General features: G+C 35.0%; 2 protein-coding genes across 5 annotated transcripts in view; both read right to left on the bottom strand.

Annotated features, from left to right (window-relative positions):
• Positions 1–21,643, bottom strand: part of LOC127865239 (E3 ubiquitin-protein ligase RNF185-like) — a 422,044-nt gene that overhangs the window by 389,458 nt on the left and 10,943 nt on the right. The window lies entirely within an intron of this gene.
• The window catches only part of LOC127865205 (protein-tyrosine sulfotransferase 1-like), a 37,579-nt gene continuing 25,011 nt past the window's right edge, over positions 9,076–21,643 (bottom strand). For 2 of the 4 annotated variants that reach the window (XM_052405199.1, XM_052405198.1), the window contains 2 exons: positions 12,037–12,875; positions 9,076–9,545 (listed from right to left, as the gene is read on the bottom strand). In XM_052405199.1, coding sequence (XP_052261159.1) covers positions 9,209–9,545; positions 12,037–12,848 — 1,149 coding nt within the window. In that variant the 5' untranslated portion in view covers positions 12,849–12,875 and the 3' untranslated portion in view covers positions 9,076–9,208. Of the gene's footprint in view, positions 9,546–12,036; positions 12,876–13,253; positions 13,533–15,655; positions 15,752–21,643 lie in introns of those variants that run through there. The other 2 variants (XM_052405200.1, XM_052405197.1) reach the window with 2 other exon arrangements.

The raw sequence follows: 21,643 nt of genomic DNA, 5'->3' as shown, positions 1-21,643 counted from the left end.
ATAAACATTTCAGAGTTATGGCATTTATTCTCTGGGATTGATTTACCAGGGTACCAGCACTGAGATTCATTCACTGTGATTTCAGCATTAGGATTGATTCACTAGCATATTAGCACTTGGATTGATTCACTTGGATATAAGAACTAATAACAATTCACTGGGATATCATCACATGGATTGATTCTCTGGAATTATCAGCAATAGGATTAAATCACTTGGGAATCACCGCACCACACACATATTATTGATTCACCAGGATATCAGCACTGGGATTGATTCATCGGCATATCAGGTCTGGAATTGATTCCCTGGGAATATCAGCAATGGAATTAATTCAGTGAATTAGTAGCACAGGGAATGATCCACTGGGATATCATCTATGGGATTTATTCACTGGAATTACAGCCTTGAGATTTATTCACTGGGACATCAGCACTGGCATTGATTCATTGGGATATCAGCTCTGGTATTAATTCACTGGGATTTCAGCACTGGCATTGATTCTTGGGATACAAATGCATCAGTTCTGGGATTGATTAACTGGGATAAGAGTCATGGGGTATATTAATTTGGGATCAGCACTGGGATTGATCCACCGATATATCAGCTCTGTGATTCATTCAATAGGACACTAGGATTGATTCATTGGGATATCAGCTCTGGGATTTCAGCACTGGTATTAATTCATCGGGGTATCAGCTCTGGGATTGACTCACTGGGATATCAGCTCTGGGATCAATTCATTAGAACCAGCTCTTTGATTGATTCACCTGGATATCAGCCTTGTTATTGATTCACTAGGATATCAGCTCTGGGATTTTGTCACAAAGATATCAGCAATGGTATTCATTCACTCGTACATCAGCACACTGATTATCTAACTGGGATTTTATTACTGGGATTGATTTATGGGAAAGCAGCACTGGAATTGATTCAACAGGGTATCAGCACTGGGATCAATGCACTATGATATGAACACTGGGATTGATTCACCAGAATGTCATAAGTAGGATTGATTCAGTCAGATATCAGCACTGTTTTTGTTTTACAGGGATTTCAATACTAGGATTTATCCAAAAGAGTGTAATTACTTGGGTCCATAAATTGGGACATAAGCACTTGGATTTCATCACTTGGACATCATCAGACCATTTGATTCACAGTGATATCAGCACAAGGATTGATTCACTAGGATTTCAGCACTGGGATTGATTCACTGGGATATAAATACTGGGATTGATTCATTGTGATTTAAGCACTACGATTGATTTAGATATCAGCACAGGCATTGATTCACTATGATATTAGTACAAGGATTGATCCACTGTGATATATGCAATAGGATTGATTAACAAGGATATCAACACTTGGATTGATTCACCGGGATATCAGCACTAGGATTAATTCACAAGGATATCATCTCTGGGATTGCTTCACTGGGATTTCAGAGAGGTATTAATTAATTGGGTATATGCTCTCAGATTGATTTACTGTGATATCAGCACTGGGATTTCAGCACTGGTTTTAATTTATTGGGACATCAGCTCAGGGATTGATTCACTGTGATATCAGCACTAGGATCGATTCATAGGGATCAGCACTGGGATTGATTCACTTGGATATCAGCCTTCTTATTTATTCCCTAGGATATCAGCTCTGGGATTGATTCTCAAGGATATCAGCACTGGTATTCTCACCGGTACATCGGCACACTGATTGATTCACTGGGATTTTAACACTGGGACTGATTCTCTAGGATATCAGCAATGAAATTGATTCAACAAGATATCAGAACTGGGATCGATGCACTATGATATGAGAAAATTGATTGATTCACCAGGGTGTCATAAGTAGGATTGATTTTGTCAGATATCAACACTGGCTTTGATTTACAGGGTTTTCAACACTAGGAATTATCCACAGGAGTGTAATTTCTTGGATCAATTAATTGGGATATAAGTACTTGGATTTAATCACTGGGACATCATCACACCCATTGATTCACTGGGATCTCAGCACTAGGATTAACAAGTATATCAGCACTCGGATTGATTCACCGGGACATAAGAACTGGGAGTGATTCACTGGGATATCAGCACTAGGATTGATTCACAAAAATATCAGCACTTGGGTTGACTCACTGGGATATCAGCACTGGGATTGATTCACTGGGATATCAGCACTCGATTGACTCACTGGGACATAAGCACTGGGATTCATTCACCAGGGTGTCATAACTAGACTTGATTAAGTGAGATATCCCCAGTAGGATTGATTCACTGGGATATCAGAAATGGGATATCAGAATGCTTTTGGATTTGGCATGCAATAAATAACAGATAACATCAAACTCAATGCACTTATTCACTGATGTATTGATCATAGCTAATACAATGAAATAAGTGGTAAAGTAAAAGGTTTTGTAAACTATAAATAGAAGTAACATACATCAGGTGTGATTTGTACATTTGTGCAAGTGTACAAAGTGTGTACCCAGTTCTGAATCAAACTGAAATCAGTCAACATTAAACACAAGACAAGATCGAGTTACATGTAAAATAACAGCACGTTTTTTTAATTATGTTATTTATATATAAAAATTAAAATTTTGATTTTGGCTGAATTTGTTCAGGAAAGCATGTCTATGAACCGGACAAACTTTACTAAATACAAAACAATTAGCATGACATGTAAGTAAAATACGATTAATAAACATAATTTTGCACATGACCCTTAAAAATGTTATCATCCTATACAAATATACATATGGTTTTATAAACATGTATCAATACCAAAATAGTTTTTTTACTAAGCAAAACATTTGGTGTACAACAAGAACAAAAAGTGGTATATTTGATCTGTATTAAACTGTTAAATGCCACGCGATGCATGTTTGTAACAAACTGGTATTAAAAAGAATAAAATATTGTTATTAACAAGCAAATTCGTTGAATTTATATCCCCCGCCAATATGCTTCTGGACACAAAAGTGTTATATTTGACACTCAAAAAAGCATTTTTTAAAGATACAAACGGCCATAACTCCGTTATTAACAGATGGTGTACAATGCCATTTGGCATGAATCATCCTCTGATCCATATATATACTCAATGAAATCCGCCAAAGCACTTAAAAGATATAGCTACGGACACACACAAAAAGCATTTTTTCAAGATAGAAAGGGCCATAACTCTGTTATTAACAGATGGTGTACAATGCCAATTTGGCGTGCATCATCCTCTATCTATATATATATACTGATACCAAGTTTCAATGAAATCAGCCGAAGCACTTCCAAGATATGACTCCGGACAGACGGAAAGATGGACGGACGGACAATGCCAAAACAATATCCCTCCGCCATAGGCGGAGGGATAAATACATCAAACTTTGAACTTAGTTGCATTCTCCCATTATGAACCTCTATGCACACTGGGAGTTTCAGAAGTAGCTTATATTTCTTTTAAATAATAGCAGCATGCAGAGTTTGGATTTCAATAATTTCTGTTTCTATAACAACCACAATTGTAATCTGATACAAATTAAATAACATGCATATTCCCCATATACAGAGTTTCCTCCATTCAGCTTACGTACTTTGTGAGTTTTTGTAGGATCCAGTTGAAGTTAGACAAACAAACAGACAGACAAACCCCTGCACACACAGAAGGAATGGTGCATCCCATTTCTGTATCCCGAAGCCTATGGGCGGAGAATAGCAAGGTCTCAACTTTGTGGCAGGCTAATTAAAATATAATTGTGTCTTGAATGGTTTTGGTCTGGAGAAGAATCTATAGCTCTGAACATGAACATTTTAAAACAGCATGTAATTTACCAGTATACAATATTATATTTTTACATTTAAGAATTACAAATATAAAAGATCTATCATAACGACATAGATTTCTTTTGAAATTCATCTTAAAAATGTCTTTGTTAACAATAATTCCAACACAGAACTATGTATACATGAATACATATATTTAAATCTAAGATAAATTTATGGGGATACTGGAGCCATCCAGTTAGCCTGTGCGTTTATATTTTGTCAATATAACCATTCTGATCAAGTTTCCATCAAGAGTCATCTATCTGATTTCTGGAGTGGCAAGAGGATTTTCTTAATATTTCAACTGGTGACCTGGTTTTTGGAGGCATTTTTAGACCAAGTGTCATCAAGATGCAGTCATATATGTGGCACCTAAATTTGAAAAAAGATTTGACCCAGTGTTTTGGTGCATGTGAATGAGATTTAAGCAATTCATATTTATTGTCGAGGAAAACAATGTGACCAAGTTTCATCAAGACTGGATAAAAATGGTGCCTCTAGAGCAGAAACAGGCTCAACAACATAGACTGACCACAATAGCTCACCATGAACACTTTGCTACTCATGTGAGAAAAATATCAACAATTGTTTGTAGCAAATAGTACTTGTGATATATTATAAATACATTTTGTAGTGACACAAACAGTGCCTTTTACTAAGCAACACCACTACATGTAGCAGAAGCACATTTACATCAAAGATATCATGTATCAATTTGTAATAAGCACTTCATTGTTTATACACACATTATTGAAATAATCAAACATACTGTAGAAAAATTTACAGGTATGGAAAAATGCAAAATGGATCAGATTCTTTTTGAGATTGTAAATACAAAAGGGCTTTGATCGACCCTAAGCACTCACCTGAGCTCATGGTACACAAATCGTTGAGGACTTGACCTGATGAACTAGTTTGAGGACTTGACCTGGTGAACTAGTTTGAGGACTTGACCTGGTGAACTAGTTTTTGACCCCATGTGACCAAGATTCAAACTTAGCATATCTTATGTCAATATAACCATTCTGATCAAAGTCATACAAGTGTTTTCAACCATTCTGATCAGAGTCATACAAGTGTTTTCAAGAGTGGTAACAAGGTTTTCCTTAGATTTTACAATGAGTCCTGGTCTTTGGACACGTAAGACCCAGATGGAAGCTGGGCCTAGATATTGTGCAGATACAGATTTTGACCAAGTTTCATCTAAGAGCGCTGGACATACAATGACCACTTTAGCTCATTATGAGCACTTTGTGCTTAAGTGAGCTAAAAACAAGCGGTGATAATTATGATAAATTATACATGTTACACAGGTTATTCATCGTTTATGACAACATTATACAAGAGCACCGCCTTGCGGGTGCAGACCGCTCATCTATTTTTCTTTTTAAAGGTGTAGGGACCTATCTAAATTTCAATCACAAAGGAGGGAGGGGTGGAGTGGAGCGGGGTGTATAGTGTGGGGGTGTGGTCATTTATTACATTATCTTTCATAAATGAAAAAAAAAGCGATGTGTTCGTAAGAAACACAATACCCCCTATTGCGCCACTTTGAATTTTTTTATATTTTTTTTTTACCTTTGACCTTGAAGGATGACCTTGACCTTGAACTTCCACCACTCAAAATGTGCAGTTTAATGAGAACGCCGCTTTGAAATATTTATTTTTTTACCTTTGACCTTAAAGGATGACCTTGACCTTGAAGGATGACTTTGAACTTGAACTTCCACCACTCAAAATGTGCAGCTTCATGATAACGCCGCTTTGATTTTTTTTATTTTTTTACCCCTGACCTTGAAGGATGACCTTGAACTTCCACCACTCAAAATGTGCAGCTTCATGAGAACGCCGCTTTGAAATTATTTTTTTGTTTGACCTTTGACCTTGAAGGATGACCTTGACCTTGAACTTCCACCACTCAAAATGTGCAGCTTCATGCGAACGCCGCTTTGAATTAAAAAAAATAAAAAATTACCTTAAAGGATGACCTTGACCTTGAATTTCCACCACTCAAAATATGCAGCTTCATGAGATACACATGCATGCCAAATATCAAGTTGCTATCTTCAATATTAAAAAAATTATGGCCAATGTTAAAGTTTTCGGACGGACAGACCCCATATATTTGACATTTGACCTTGAAGGATGACCTTGACCTTTCACCACTCAAAATGTGCAGCTCCATGAGATACACATGCATGCCAAATATCAAGTTGCTATCTTCAATTGTGAAAAAGTTATGGCCAATGTAAAAGTTTTTTTCGGACGGACGGACAGACTGACTGACATACTGACAGACAGTTTAACTGCTATATGCCACCCTACCGGGGGCATAAAAATTAATTTTTTTGGGGTGTGGTGTGGGGTGGGGGTGGGGGTATAGTGTGAGGGGGTGGTGGTCATTTATGAGGTGATCTTTAAAAAAAAAAATGGGGGGGGGGATTGAGGAGGGGATTCGGGGGGGGGGGGGGGGGGGGGTTTGGGTGGAGTCTATTGTGGTTTGTCAGCTAAGAGTTGTTTTGTCAAAGTATCAATCAAATCTAATCATAAATAAAGAAGTTATGGCAATTTTAGCAAAATTTAATAATTTTACCTTGAGAGTGAAGGTCATTCAAAGTTCAAGGTAAAATTCAACTTGCCAGGTACAGTAACCTCATGATAGCATGAAAGTATTTGAAGTTTGAAAGCAATAGCCTTGATGCTTTAGAAGTAAAGTGGATCTAAACACAAAATGTAACCATATATTCAAAGTTACTAAGTCAAAAAAGGGCCATAATTCCGTAAAAATGACAACCAGAGTTATGCAACTTGTCCTTTACTGTCCCCTTATGATAGTGTGCGAGTGTTCCAAGTATGAAAGCAATATCTATGATACTTTAGGGGTAAAGTGGACCAAAACACAAAACTTAACCAAATTTTCAAGTATAAAGGGTCCATAATTCCGTCAAAATGCAAGTCAGAGTTACATAACCTTGCCTGCACAGTCCCCTTACGATAGTTAGTAAGTGTTGCATGTATGAAAGCAATAGCTTTGATACTTTAGGAAAAAAGTGGACCTAAACACAAAACTTAACCAAATTTTCATATTTCTAAGTATAAAAAGGGCACATAATTCTGTCAAAATGCCAGTCAGAGTTACATTACTTTGCCTGCACAGTCCCCTTATGATAGTTAGTAAGTGTTGCAAGTATGAAAGCAATAGCTTTGATACTAAGGGAATACAATAGACCTAAACACAAAACTTAACCAAAATTTTCAATTTTCAAAGTATAAAAAGGGCACATAATTCTGTCAAAATGCAAGCCAGAGTTATCTAACTTTGCCTGCCCAGTCCCCTCATGATAGTAAGTAAGTGTACCAAGTTTGAATGCAATAACATTAATACTTTATGAGAAAAATGGATCTAAATGCAAAACTTAACCGGACGCCGACGCCAAGGTGATGACAATAGCTCATAATTTAAAAAAAAAAATAGATGAGCTAAAAATGCATATCAATTCAATGCCAGAATAGTTTACATAGTTTCAGCATGTATTTCTTAATTTAGGTTTTATTTTCAGAAAGGTAATATGCACAACACATAATTTTCAGCCAGGGCTTTCATTAACTATTTAAACCTGGGGGTTGGAGCTTACTAGCGTCTGCTGCAGTTTTGCTACGAATTTTGGGAAGTTTTTTTATCTTTATGTGTCCCAAACAGTACATTTTGGGGAAGCTTTGATACTACCATTACTGGAACTATGTAAGAATGATGACAAATGCATGCAATAATCAGTTGAAATTTGTGTAGATGTAACTGGGTGAGCTTATATCTTAGTTAATATTACTATCTGTGTGTAAACAAGCATTGAACAACTTGCATTATCCTTAATCCACATTTTCCATTAGATTGCATGTGAACCAAAGACAGAATGTAAAAGACCTAGGCTATCTGCTCAGTTGAGTGGTGCGGACATTTATAACATATCATTAGTACAAGATAAACCTTCAACATGCCTTCACAGTAACACAGTCTAGCCTTGTCTTTATACACAAGCTTAGTACTCATGCACAGATTTTGTTCCTGAGATTTAATACCTTATTATGCTCTAAAATGCTATATGTTCCAATAAGGTCTGCCATACTCAGTAATCAAATAACAAAGTAAACATTCCTATATTACTATCAGAACATGTGCCTGGAGACTTTACATACACATAAACAGAAATTGTTCATAGTGCTTTTCACATTCATAGTAATGCTGCCATACCAATGTATGATTTGATGGTCACTAAAACATTGTTTATCTAAATGTACAATATCACTCTTAACAACAAATAAATTAAGATCAACATCAATCTACATGTTCACAATCATAATTTATTCAAACTTTAAAATTAATCACTAGTTGTTATGCAAAACACATATTTACCCTTAACTGCATATAAATGCAGTTTGCGTACACAGTAAAACACAAATAAAGCTTAAAATTTCCGATTTGTTACGCTAACAGCCATCATTATCATTTGTAATTGCTTCTGCAATTATGTTAGTAAAGATATAACTGCACTTAAAAATGAAACTGACAAAAAGGTCATAAAGTCAAAGGGAAAACGTCCAAGTAAAATACCTGTATCTATCCCATGGTAGCATAGAACACTTCATAGACAATCTTATTTAACTCTTTCAGTGCGGGAACCGAATTTTGAAGGCCTTTGCAAACAGTTTGGATCCAGATGAGACGCCACAGAACGTGGCGTCTCATCGGGATCCAAACTGTTTGCTATTCTGATAGTATTCTTTGAAAAAAATCGAAGAATATGCTAATTTTAGATATTCAGCAGACGACATTTTAGCAGAAGACAAATTTCCCAGCATGCAAAGGTTAATGACAGGGTTGCAGTGGGTGGTAAACTTACATATGAGCCTTGTTTTCTAAGTCTGGGGCTTATATAATCACATGAAGAACACATACTGAGATCACCTTTGTAATTTGTGCTCAGCCAGTGAACTCAATTAACATAAATTTTCTTTGCGATAAAAATCCCCAAAGTAACCCTCATGGCAAAAGTACATGGAAACTAGAAACAATAACTACCACAAATACATATTTTATCATGAACTCCAAAACTTAAATAAAAAACATTTCAAATTGATAATTAAAAATGATTTATTTTGAGTTATTTGAGACAATATTGTTTATAGGTATGTATATATTTATAAACTAAAATTATTTAAGTTATAAAATAATAAAAATAGCACAATATCTATTTGTCACACTTTTTATTTACTTTACTAATGTTCAATTCAAATTCACTCTTTTTAATAACTTCTAAACATTAACACAAGTGAACTAATGCCTAGCCAAGACTGGGCCCCTGTTAGTTGTACCGCTTATTCTAAGGCTGGTGATGTGCAACCACCACACGCTGGGCTCCTGGCTTCACAACGGGGTCATTGGGCTGCCCGAGGTCGGCTGGGTTCTTTTTCAGCAGCTCCTCCTCTCGCTGCTTCCAGAAGGCTACGTTTTGCTGGATGTGCAGCGTGTTGTCGGCCACCTTGGAGTTGGGGCTCCCGTAATTGGGGGGGTTTGCCTCTGGGTCATAGCCCAGGGTGCGCAGCATTGGGGCAATGTTGACCATGTCCTTCACCACGTCGTCTGGAATGTTGCCCACCCACTTAGTTAGGGCCTCGAGATTTACTGGCTTGATTATCTGGTCCGAAGACTTCTCTGTTCTGGAAACAGGCAACAAGAAATTGGGAACACTTATCAACCTGTTTAGAACACATGCCTATGAATTACCAACATGGATCAAAGAGGAGCCTGAGCTAGTAAAAATGAACTTTACTATCATATTGAATTCATCTGTCTAGAATTTTGGAAACAAAAATTGATATACATGTATTCTTGTTTGCAGACTTTTATCAATTTTTATGTCTCTTACTTTTTATGTTGACATACATGGCATTGCAAGGATGTTAATGCAATAAATAGAAGATAAGAATTAGTTTTGGTAATTTCTGATTAGTTTGTAATACTTATCCACCATAAATCATCGAGGGAAGAGGGGGTAACTTTGGAGTCACTTGCAGGAGGTGTCTCATTTAACATATGCCAATTATCTGGTCTATTGTTATAAGTGAAAGCAGACTGGCCCTTTTTTGCGTTCCAATAAACTAGTACCGTACATTGTAATGGTTAGCAGCTTAGTGGAACTGAATGACCGTTCACGAGTCTTTGAAGCAACCACGAAAACCCCAAATTAGTCTCATTAAATTACTATCATGGCCACACTGACGACAATCTTACTGAAATAAGCGCAAACTAGAGAAGGTTTGAATAATATGGGTTTATATTATTGAAATAATTAAAACTGCAGAAACTATATCAGGAGTTGATCACACATAGTCATCTTCTAATAGCATTTATTATCTTTGATCGGCCATGTGTTGGCTGCCAACCTGCAAAATCACTGAAAACACTACACACAATGGGTAATGAAGTTGTTAACAAATACTGATAATCCTTGCTAGTCTACCAATACGGAGTCAACCCTATGATACAGCTTGAATGCCTTTGCATTTTACTGGAAATGTCTAGTGCCAGTTAAGTACTTAGTATAATGTACTCCCTTAGTGTATATATAATAACCGCATTTATCTAGATTCTGAAACAGATGCAGGATGTATGCATCGATAACGTTGGATATGAATGTCTTTCATGCCTACGGTAATTAAGTGTTTTTTTCAAATGGACATAATTATTTGTCACAAACTTAAATTCATATATCTTTCTACTGACGAAATGTAACAACAAAAGGTGCCTAGAAAATAATAATGGTGTAAGAGTAATTCATACAATAAAATGAATAAGCAGATTTAAGCAGCTTTTATTATTTGAGGGATAGACTTTCCCTTTCATAATTTGTTTAACCCGGACATAAGCATCCTTTATCAATGATATGAATACATTGATGAACAGATAACCAGGCCCTTTGTGTTTAGTGTGTACCATATTGATTCATTTCCCTTATAATCAGCCACTTAAGAACTCAATTGACTTTGCCTAAGCCAAAATTATCATAGTTTTATCACCACAAATTTATTTCAAAACATTAAATATGGGAAAGACAGTTAAGATATGAGACATTTCCTTAGATACTTGCCAATTATTGGAAAGAACTTCTGCAACCCTCAAATGTTTCTTACAAGGTTAACACTATTTGTGTGTCAGCTTGTCAGCTAATGATAAATACCATGCAGCAAAGAAAAAATGCAATTAGTCATTTCTCAGTAAGCTGAAACAAGAGATCATAGATTTTAAAGTATGCCCCCTATAAGGGACCAGATATGCCTTAAATGTATTTTAAGCTTTAAATCTTGTCCTTTATTTGAATACTAAACACTAACATTAATCTAATAGTACTGTTAGAAAAGGACTAAGTGCACAATTATTGGTCATGCCTTAAGTTTATCACTTTTTTTTCAATATTTTTTCTTATCAAAATAATATTTAGCTGAAAATAAATGCACATTTTTTAAACAAAAATTGGCAAAATAAATTATAGAACAAATGGGTATTCAACAATTGCCATAAAGTCTCACACATATAGATGAGTTGACAGTAAATGACAAATCATGTAATTACACTCTTACAACAGATAAGACTTTTAAAGTCAAATGTTATCAATCTTCTATCAATCAACTGGGGCAATAAATATGGACTCACTCAGGTAAACAACAAATTACTGTCAGAGACCATCTGTGTTGTGAGACCCTATTTCACACTGCCAAATACCATAGCCATTACAGAACAGAAATGTATTAATTAAGACATGCACTTTGTTAGCCTTGACCATTTTATAATACACATATCAAAAGGTCATGTAATAAGTAATGTACAATGTATATAGCTTCTAGCATACTACATGATAGTGGTTGTACTTAAAAAAAATCACATTTTTACAAAATATTTATGTGACAGGGTGACAATTGCTAAAATGCTGCTAATATTTATAGAACAAATTAAACTAACATGGAAAATTGATTATCCTACGCCTACTATGTGGATTATTATGCTTGAAATAATGGTTATAAATAACACACATTTTTGCATAGATTTACCGTGGGAAATGGATTATCTAAAAAAACAGCATATGAATAATTGTGCTTATAATAATAAACAGCAAACATGTTTTCAAAATTATTTTAGTAAGGATTCACTTACTTTGATACAGAGACACCTCCAGGTTTATCAATAAAATCTTCATGGTGTAGAACAGACTCGTTCCATGGAATGTCAAGGAACTTGGTGATCCTGCGCATCCAGAGCTCTGGCTGCAGGACAAGCTGCTCATAGTAAACAGGCATGCAGTTGGCCGCCCCCACCTGCAGACACTGGCTGTACATCATCTCCATTGCAGTGCTCCACTTGGACAGGCACTGGCGGTAGTCATTTAGGTTGAACCCCGTAATTGTCACTTTGCGAGAAATTATTGAATGCACTGTGCCCCGACCGTCACGAATCATGAATATAAATTTAGCATTAGGAAATACCTTTTTCAAGTAAACACTGGATTTCAATGTAAATGGATCTTTGTTACACAAATATGGTGCAGCCTCTCCATGTAAAGCTATGATTTCCAACATGAAGGCAGCTAAAGCTGAGTCAATCACTTCACTAGTTATACCAGCTTCTTCCAAGCGCTTTTTCTCCAGTTCAGAGCGTTCCCAGTTGGACCGCATGCCGAGAATGCGTGGTATCACCCGGGTCTCTTCTCCGCACCGCACCTCAGGGTGGGCGTCCATCATGGCACGCATCAGAGTCGTTCCACTGCGTGGCATGCCACCTATAAATATCAGTGGCATCTCCCGATAGTACGGAATGGCACGCCGTGAGTGATCATACATAAACTTCTGGTCCTTGGGCACCATCACTGTGCTACCATGAAGACATGTGGAGTTGTGGTAAAACATGAAGTACAGAACCACAAAGACAGCTAGTGCACATAGGATTGCTTTCCTGGACATTCTTCTCATTTTCAATAATGTGGTCCCATTAACATCCTAAAAACAAACCATAATTGCTATTTTGAGCAAATACATTTGTATTCAACATAAAATTATGAACACAACGATGTGTAAAATAAGACATGCACTTGCTTGGTGAGGTTTGACAAGATATGTGAAAAAGGAAAGGTCATAATAAAAACCCCGTGTCAGTATCCAAAACAATTATTTTGATGGAATCTTGTCAGGCATTTGATAAATCTTAAAGACATGTATACTTTTAACATAGGCACCTTTTAAATTTCTGGTCAGAGGTTGTGGTTGACAGTGCCTCAAACATTTGATATTATATTGATCATATTAATCATTATTCACACATTTTTAATTTAACTAATTCATTTGTTCATTTGTTTTAATGATCAATTATTCACTTACCATTGTTAATAACCACCGACTTATTTAGGTGTATTTCCTAAGACTGAAGAATTTATAAATCCAATAACAATTGCTATTATATACAACATGCAAACTGCATATTATGCACTGTTGAAAATTTAATAATATGAATAAATTTATTCCCAAAATGCCTTATTCCAACTTCACATAGTACTGTGTTCTATATATTTAAAATTTACATTTACAGCACAAACAACATTGTTTAAGGAATAATCCAACTAAACTAGTTTACATTTTATATTGTAGATGCACACTTAACCACAGTCAATAAATGAAAGACAGTTAGTAGATGTTTGTAATTCTCTTTAAACAAGCATAAGCCTTGCAGTAGTATTGACACCATGTGTACCAGTACCAGTAATTAGATTTGTTTTAACCCACTGTTAAAACCATTTGTTACCACAGAAAAATTAACCAAAACTATTTAGAATATCAAGCAGTATTATATAATTCACAATTTTATTGATCAAGCAATAGAGATATGTTTCCAAATATTACAAAATTATCAAGCAATTGAAAGACTTTTTTAATGATTAGGGAAATGAGAAATTTAAGGATACTTTTGAAAGATCTTTTTTTAATGATTAGGTTTCCCTAATCATTAAAGAACGACTATCAAGGTTGTCAAAAAACGTAGGAAGGACTGTCCGTGTTGTCAAAATTAGTGAAGGAACGATTTTCTGTGGGAGTGATTGTCCAGATACCTTTTTAACCACATAATTTCGTATTTATGTAGGCATTTACAAGCTTGGGTGGAATGCTTAACAAGAGCACCGCATAACGGGTGCCACGCTCGGCTGTGAAAGCTTGTCAGAATTTTTTTTTTTTAAGAGGTCACAGTGACCTTGACCTTTGACCTAGTGACCCAACATGAGATATGTTTGTCAGAAACACAATGCCCCCTACTGTGCCACATTAAAATAAAATTTCTATTTATCGTTTGGCAGGTATAGAAATCATCTCCCTTTAAAGTTTTTTACTTCCCTTGAATTTTATCCAATCCAACCGGGGGTGGGGGGGGGGGGAGGGGAGGGTCTCACAGTCAATTATGACCACGTCAGACATCGCTGACAACCAAGGCCTGTGGTTTAAAAGAGATCATAGGCAGAGTTTGTTTTTTTCTTTTTCATAATTTTTTTTCTTTTTCATAATAATAGCCAGAGTTGATCATGTATCTATGGACACAAGTCCACAGGTATGTATTGAACATTAAAGAAATTATAATTATATCATTTAAAAAAAAACTTTGACAAATCAATCATTTGGGTTATAAATAATCAAAATAATAAATCTGTACAGTAACTGTGAAAAGAACTTCAATTCTTGGTAAGGAAATATATAATATGAGATTTATAATTATATAAATTACTTCCCTTGAAAATAATTGTAACAAATCTCTATTTTTAGTGGCAAATAATAAAAAGCCACTACCGTGACTGTAGATTCACCACTCAAAATGTGCAGCTCCATGAGATACACATGCATGCCAAATATATAAAGTGGCTATTTCAATATTGAATAATTTTCTCCCTTTTTAAATTACTTCTCTTAAAACTGTATTTTTTACCGTAGACTGTAAAGGATGACCTTGACCTTGACTTTTTACCACAATGTGTTCGTCAGAAACACAATGTTAAGGTTTTAGCACGACCCCTACGGCGGACGACGAGCTGGCTATGACAATAGTTCGGGTTTTCTCCAAAAACAGCCTCGCTAAAAATTATATTGCACAAACATTCAAATAGTTCAAAATCCTGTAATGCATGAAGAAGTTACAGACTTAATAAGCATTATTCTGATCATAAAAATATTTTTACCTCATTAAGCAGTTGCATTAAACTTAATATGGTTGTTATGCATGAAAATTAATGAGATGGAAATGAACACATTCACACAATTTTCATGTATTATAATGTAACAGCTGTGTATCCAGCCATTTTTATTGAGGGACATCAAACTGTACATCTTGGTTTGCCAGATCTCACCATACAATAGGGTAAAGTGATCGTGAGTAGGACAGTGTTTTCAGTTTCGAACGATTTCAGCTATATTTAGAACTGCCAGGACGGTTTCTTCAAACTGGTACCCAGCCTATTATTCCCGCTACGCATTTCAACCGTTTTTGCAGGCAAAACGGTTAAGATTGCGCCTATATGTGTAGTTGAATACAGCTACTCCAGTTCGATTGTGAGCCGGACAGTTTTGATATTGAGTCGGACAGTGAGAGATGTCAGAGTAAATGGCCATATATTATATGGTTTTATACTATTTGAAGTCAATAATGCAAAAATATTTGTTCTATTAATGCTTTTTCAATATTTGGTTTATATTGAAATGAATTAATCTAATATTAAATGATGTAAAATTACTTATATACTTACGTTATCGACCAGTGGTTGCTACACGCGCTTCTAAGCTTGGCGACCCGGGTTCGACTTCTCTCCCGGTGCATACAAGTTCGATTGGTGGTTGCCATACTAGAGCAGTGAGGTTTTGCTAAATTTATTTTCACACTATTCAAGAGTATCAGGTTAATATTGGGCAACTACATAGTTACGATGCCTTGCTTAATGCACTACGTGAGTTAGCGTGTGTGAACATGAACGTCTATGAAGCCCATCGGGTATCGAAAACAAGTTGAAGATTAAAGATTCGTGTTTTCAAGCTAAAGACAAATACAATGGACAGCATAATTTCTAATTCGTATTTATGAGTAATCCAGTTACAAAACCACTCAAACATGTGTGTACGCGACTTTTTTTCTTTTGGTGCATTACATGTCATGGCCGTGTGCCTGTTTGCTGCAGTTACCTGAGGGCTTCGCAAGGAGAACTCAGGGTTCCGAGCTTTCAACTTTATCAATATCCACAACATATCCAAAGGCCTGCCACGCTTAAACGATGCGCCTTTCTGATCGGCAAAAAATCCCCACGTACCTTAAAATGTTACCTTTACTAAACCCAAAACCCCTGGCCGCTTATGAAGTGGCGGCCTCAATAAGAGCCTTTTCATCAGTTGAGGACATTTTGTGCTTTTTACCCCAGGTAGCGCCGTGCTTTACCAGTCACCCTATCAGGCAAAGACGATTTGGGAACATTATATTCATCGCAGCGAACAGACATCCCGATTATATAGAGCCACTGAAGTATCAAAAATTAAGCGGATACGTTTTAAATACATTTATTTTATTTATTGGCAAATATAAACAAACATAATGAATAAAACATTGAAAATAAGAAACTGTCAACTGTAGCTGCATTGTCAAATTTCACAGAATGTTAATAGATTTTATATATGTATGAACTCTTTAATATCTCAGGCTAAGCTATGGAGTCTGCATCTGTTTCGCAGCAACGAAGCCGATGCTGCAATTCTGCATCGGCCCGCGCAGCTTTGAGAACTTTTCTGGGCACATTTTTGGCCCGAAGGTAACACGACCCTTTTGCAAAATTCAATACAGTCTTCAGCTTAAGGGCATCTTCACGGCGAAGATAATATCGGCGCTGGTGCAGGTGTGAGTCTCCATAAACTGCAATCGCATTACAGTCCTTTCGGTTACCAGGTTCATGACGACAATAATGCAATGAACCGACTTCTAGCTGCTTCGCACCTGTATGGTGCATACCGACAAGACAAAACTTGCGGATTATCACGTTCTTCATCCTATTAATTACAAAGTGAAATACGACAGCAAAAACTAGTAACTACAAAGTGCAAACAGTGTAAAATAGTGGTAAAATCCTATTATTACCAACGTAGCCCAATTTTTCACATGATATTTTTGTATGAATAAACATCGTTAGATATCAACGAATTTCGGAAAGCGCAACATGTAAGAATTTGGTTTACGTGCTCATTTTGTGCTGGAAATGAACTTTTAAACAAAAGAAGTAAAAAAAACACACTTTGCACAAATTAATTAGAACAATCTAGCACAGACCGAGTACACTGTTTGATGAATGGAACATATAAGAGCTATTGGACTTGTCAACATTTGCATTTAGTTCCACGTAAACCCGTAATAAAATAGGCTTATTTCTGTATTTGAGACCTATCTATAAACTTTCATATGTAAATATAGGTTAAACATTGTTTATTCACAACTGACATTGAGTCTGACAGTGTCCGACTCAATATCAAATTGCGTTGTTTTGCTGTCCGACTCAATATCTAAAATGGTTCATGTTGTCGGTGGGGAAATTTGTTGATCAATTCAAAGAAACTACGATTAAACTTAAATTTAGTTTACAAAATGATCATAAATCTACAGCTTAAACAATGATGTCAATTGCTCAAACAGATTTCAACACTGCTAGACTGTTTCAAACGCAAACAAAACTTACTTCTTTTGCGTTGTCAATTTTGAAATTCGCGCCCGTGAAGGTATTTTTAGAAATGAACTTCAGGAATGCTGGGAAGAACGCCACAACAGACAAACGATTTATTTTATTGGTTTAAATATTTATTTCGGTTAATGTACACTTGTTTACATGCTGAACTGTCTAAAATCGACAGAAAAACGGGTCCAAAAACGTCCGACTTCAGATCGTGTCCGACTCTAGATCACTTTACCCTAATTCTACAGCTGACACTGCTATCCTTAGAAAGGTTCGGGTTTTCATATGGTATCCAGTGAGTAGATAATGACAAAGCCACAGACTAAAGTGAAATGAGACTGTATGTTCACAATCCAAGGCAACTACGAGTAACTTTAATAAGTTTAAAGTGTAATTGCTTGGTGAAATGACAGTTAATTTCAAATGCCTCAATAAAGATTTCCAAGGCAACGCTTTTTTTTAAAAACACAATCCAATTTTATAACAAACAAGAGATTGCCAAGCAATATTGTCCCCTACCGGTGAAACTTCACCAGTCAGTAATTTTATTTTTTTAAATATATTTGCTGCCATAGCAACCAGAATTCTTGCTGTAGGAACAAAATGAAATGACGTGCATATTCTCTATATTGCCATCTATCCATGTTTCAAGTTTCATGAAAAAATCTGAAGAACTTTTAAAGTTATCGCAGGATCCAGAAAAGTGTGACGCACAGACAGACAGACTGACAGATGGAGCGCAAACCATAAGTCCCCTCTGGTTTCACCGGTAGGGGACAATAACAAATGACATATTTCACTACACTGCAGATATTATTGCTTGATACTAACAAGTTATTGCCTGGCATGCAGCTGTCACCAGCAAACTTTATACATGTTGTACATTCATGATTAAAAAAAAAAATAATCTTTTTTTATTGCAACAAATTATTATAATATCAAGAAATCACTCTCATATAATCCAGAGCGAGATTAATTATGATTTTTGTGTATTTTGATGTTTATAATGTCCTTCAGCATGATGTGTGCACTGTGCATCAGGAGTGTGTCAAAGCACTCTTGACTAAGTAAATTACTAGACTCATTAAGGTTGTGACGATTGAGAATTATAGCAGCAATTTGTAGATATACATTTCACTTCCACTGAACTACGTTACAATGAGAGGTGCGTATGTACGACAACTTGATACGGCGTCATAACTACAACAGTTACAGCGTCTTGACAGTTATAGACATACACACGCCTTTACACAGGTAAATTCTTTGTTTAAACTTACACGTAAAACGGGATATGGCATTTATTTTCATTTATTAACGTTTCTTTACTCGCTACCTAAGCTATCGTGACATTTTCTAGCATGAAATTATGACAAAAGAAAGAAGTTCAAGCTCAAAACATAGAAAATCCAATTGATTCGTTGTTTCTGGCTTGCAGTTTCTGTCTTGATGATTATTTTCAATGATTTGTATCAAGTTCACTCTTTTACAAACATGTTATCAAGCAATTGAAAATTGAAAACAAGTTAACATGTTTTTGTCATGGTATTGATGAAAGAAATAGCGTCCCTAATAATCGTTATACATTTTGTAATTATTGATATTCGTGACAATTTATCCCAGGATAACATAATTGATAGTTCAATGTCATAAAGGAGTCATTAATCCGATAATAACCCCCATAAACTTGACTATTTTATTTGGACATTCATGGATTGAAATTGTTTTAAAAACTGTTGATTTTGCGATTTTTTAACTTTTGGTACGAACCAGTTCGGAACAAAATCGAAGTTTCGTACCCATTTCGTACCCATTGAAAATAACGAAAAAACACGTATGATATGCACAAATTATTCACTACAACTGCATTAAACAACACATAAAATTTTATTCTCAAAAATATGACGGTATTTGTGCGTAAAATATGGAACGTTTAAAGTTGATAGGCGTAAATGGGTTTCACATTTCACGCACCTGTTAAATTAAAATCGTTCTTTTCTTATTGCTTTCATAATAATTTTTAGTCATTTTAATACTATCAATTTTATAAAATTGTAAAGAAATAATAAAATATTTTCTTACAAAATAGATTCCATTCAGAATTTCATTTGACGGTTGCATAATTATTGGGAAATTAGCAGACTTTGCTGATGAAAGCGTTATAGCGTTCTTGCACAAACAATGATGGCGTAGCTGTTGGTAAATTCCAGCACATGTACATGATGAAACTGGGTTTATTATAATGATTTATAGCTCACTTGAACTTTTTCTAAAACCCGGCAAGCGTTTCGTGTTTAAAAGCCACCTTTTGGCATCCAAAAAAAATCAACATTTTTAATATTTTGGGGGGGGGGGGGCATACATGTTGTAAATTATGTAAATGTATATATGAATAAAAATTAAATAAAAGAATAAAAACTGACTGACATTATTAAAATGTTTCTTCACTGTTATATATTGCATGTTGTAAATTATGTAAATGGATATATGAATGAATAAAAATTAAATAAAAGAATAAAAAATATCATGAGTTTATTTTCTTCCATGCACAATTAGTAAAAAGTGCATTCCTTCAATTGAGTGAGTTGAGTAAATCATTACTATAATAATTATTGCTCAGTTACTTATTACATGTACCTCAATTACTGTAAAGAATTTAACAGGAACGTAGAAAATATTTCACACATCAGAAGTGAGGAATTCAATTACATATAAAAGTCATTTAAAAGCAAGACTTCATTTGGGTAATATTTATTTGTATTTCTTTTTGGCGTTATCTTTTATCAATCATTAATACAATTTTTAAAGATTTGGTACATTTATTTTTAGATAAAATAATAGTGAAAATATTTTATTAAAGACTGAATTAATCTTAGAATCCCAAATTCATTTATATTTGTTTATGTTTTTTATGGTTTTTTGTTTTTTTTAATAAATCAGTAATACAATATTTTACAAGACTTTGAACATTTGTTAATAGCATTAAACTAAATTAAAGATCTTCCATTAATTCAGTCTTTAAATCAACATTTTTTATCACTATTATTTTTTTTAAATAAATGCACACAAAATCTTTAAAAATGTTAGTATTGATTTATTTAAATCGTAAGTTTACTTTCAATAAAGTAACATTTTAAATTCAATCTAAATTTTTTGGTTTGGTACTTAAAATTATTCTTTTTAAAAAGTTCAGTGGTAGCTCATTCATGCCCCTAAATTTTTAACTGTCAGCATTGCATTAATTAATCAATTAAAAATTAATCACCAGTTTGCAAATATATGCTCCCTGATGTAAGCCAATAATAGGTGTCATTAACACCTCATTGTAGCATTGTAGGTATACCTCTATAAAGATCCATTTTACCAAAAACTCCACAGCATTTACTTTATAAATACAATTTACCGGACTTGTTATTTACTGAAACATCTAGCACCCGTCCATACTATCCCGTAACCTTAAACATGTTGTAGTAAATGCACTGTAACACTCTCTGTAAGACGCCGTTACATTTTGATTCATCAAAATTTATCTTGTTAAACTTATATGCAGTTAATTTTGAGACAGATCTTGATAAGATTGATTAAATATTCTTTCTTGCTTACCTTTGTTAGCATTTTCTTCTGTTTAATGTAAGACTTTGAATTATATTCCAATAATTTTATGAGTTGTTTATACAGGTCTGTAAAACTTCCATTTTATCGATAAGATAAATAAATTACATGGCAAGCTATGAAAGAGGAACACAATATCCATATTTAAATAAATATTGGCTTACACATACAAAAACTATTCAAAATTACCGATATTTACCATTAATTTTAACAACGTCCCGTATCGTCAACAAACAGTGGAAAGACGCCGTAACTGTTGAAGTTATGACGCCGTATCGCATTGTCGTTCAGACGCACCTCTCATTATAACGTAGTTCAGCAGGAGTGAGTTATTACTGACAGATTTTCAATGATGATATTGTCTTGTGTGGAATGGAGAAGCTTGGAGTTCTTGGAGCAAACCCTGCCTGTTAGGTAAGTTGA

This window comes from Dreissena polymorpha, chromosome 1 (genome assembly GCF_020536995.1).
Source record: "Dreissena polymorpha isolate Duluth1 chromosome 1, UMN_Dpol_1.0, whole genome shotgun sequence".
NCBI lineage: Eukaryota > Metazoa > Mollusca > Bivalvia > Myida > Dreissenidae > Dreissena > Dreissena polymorpha.
This window is presented reverse-complemented; position numbering and strand designations above follow the sequence as displayed.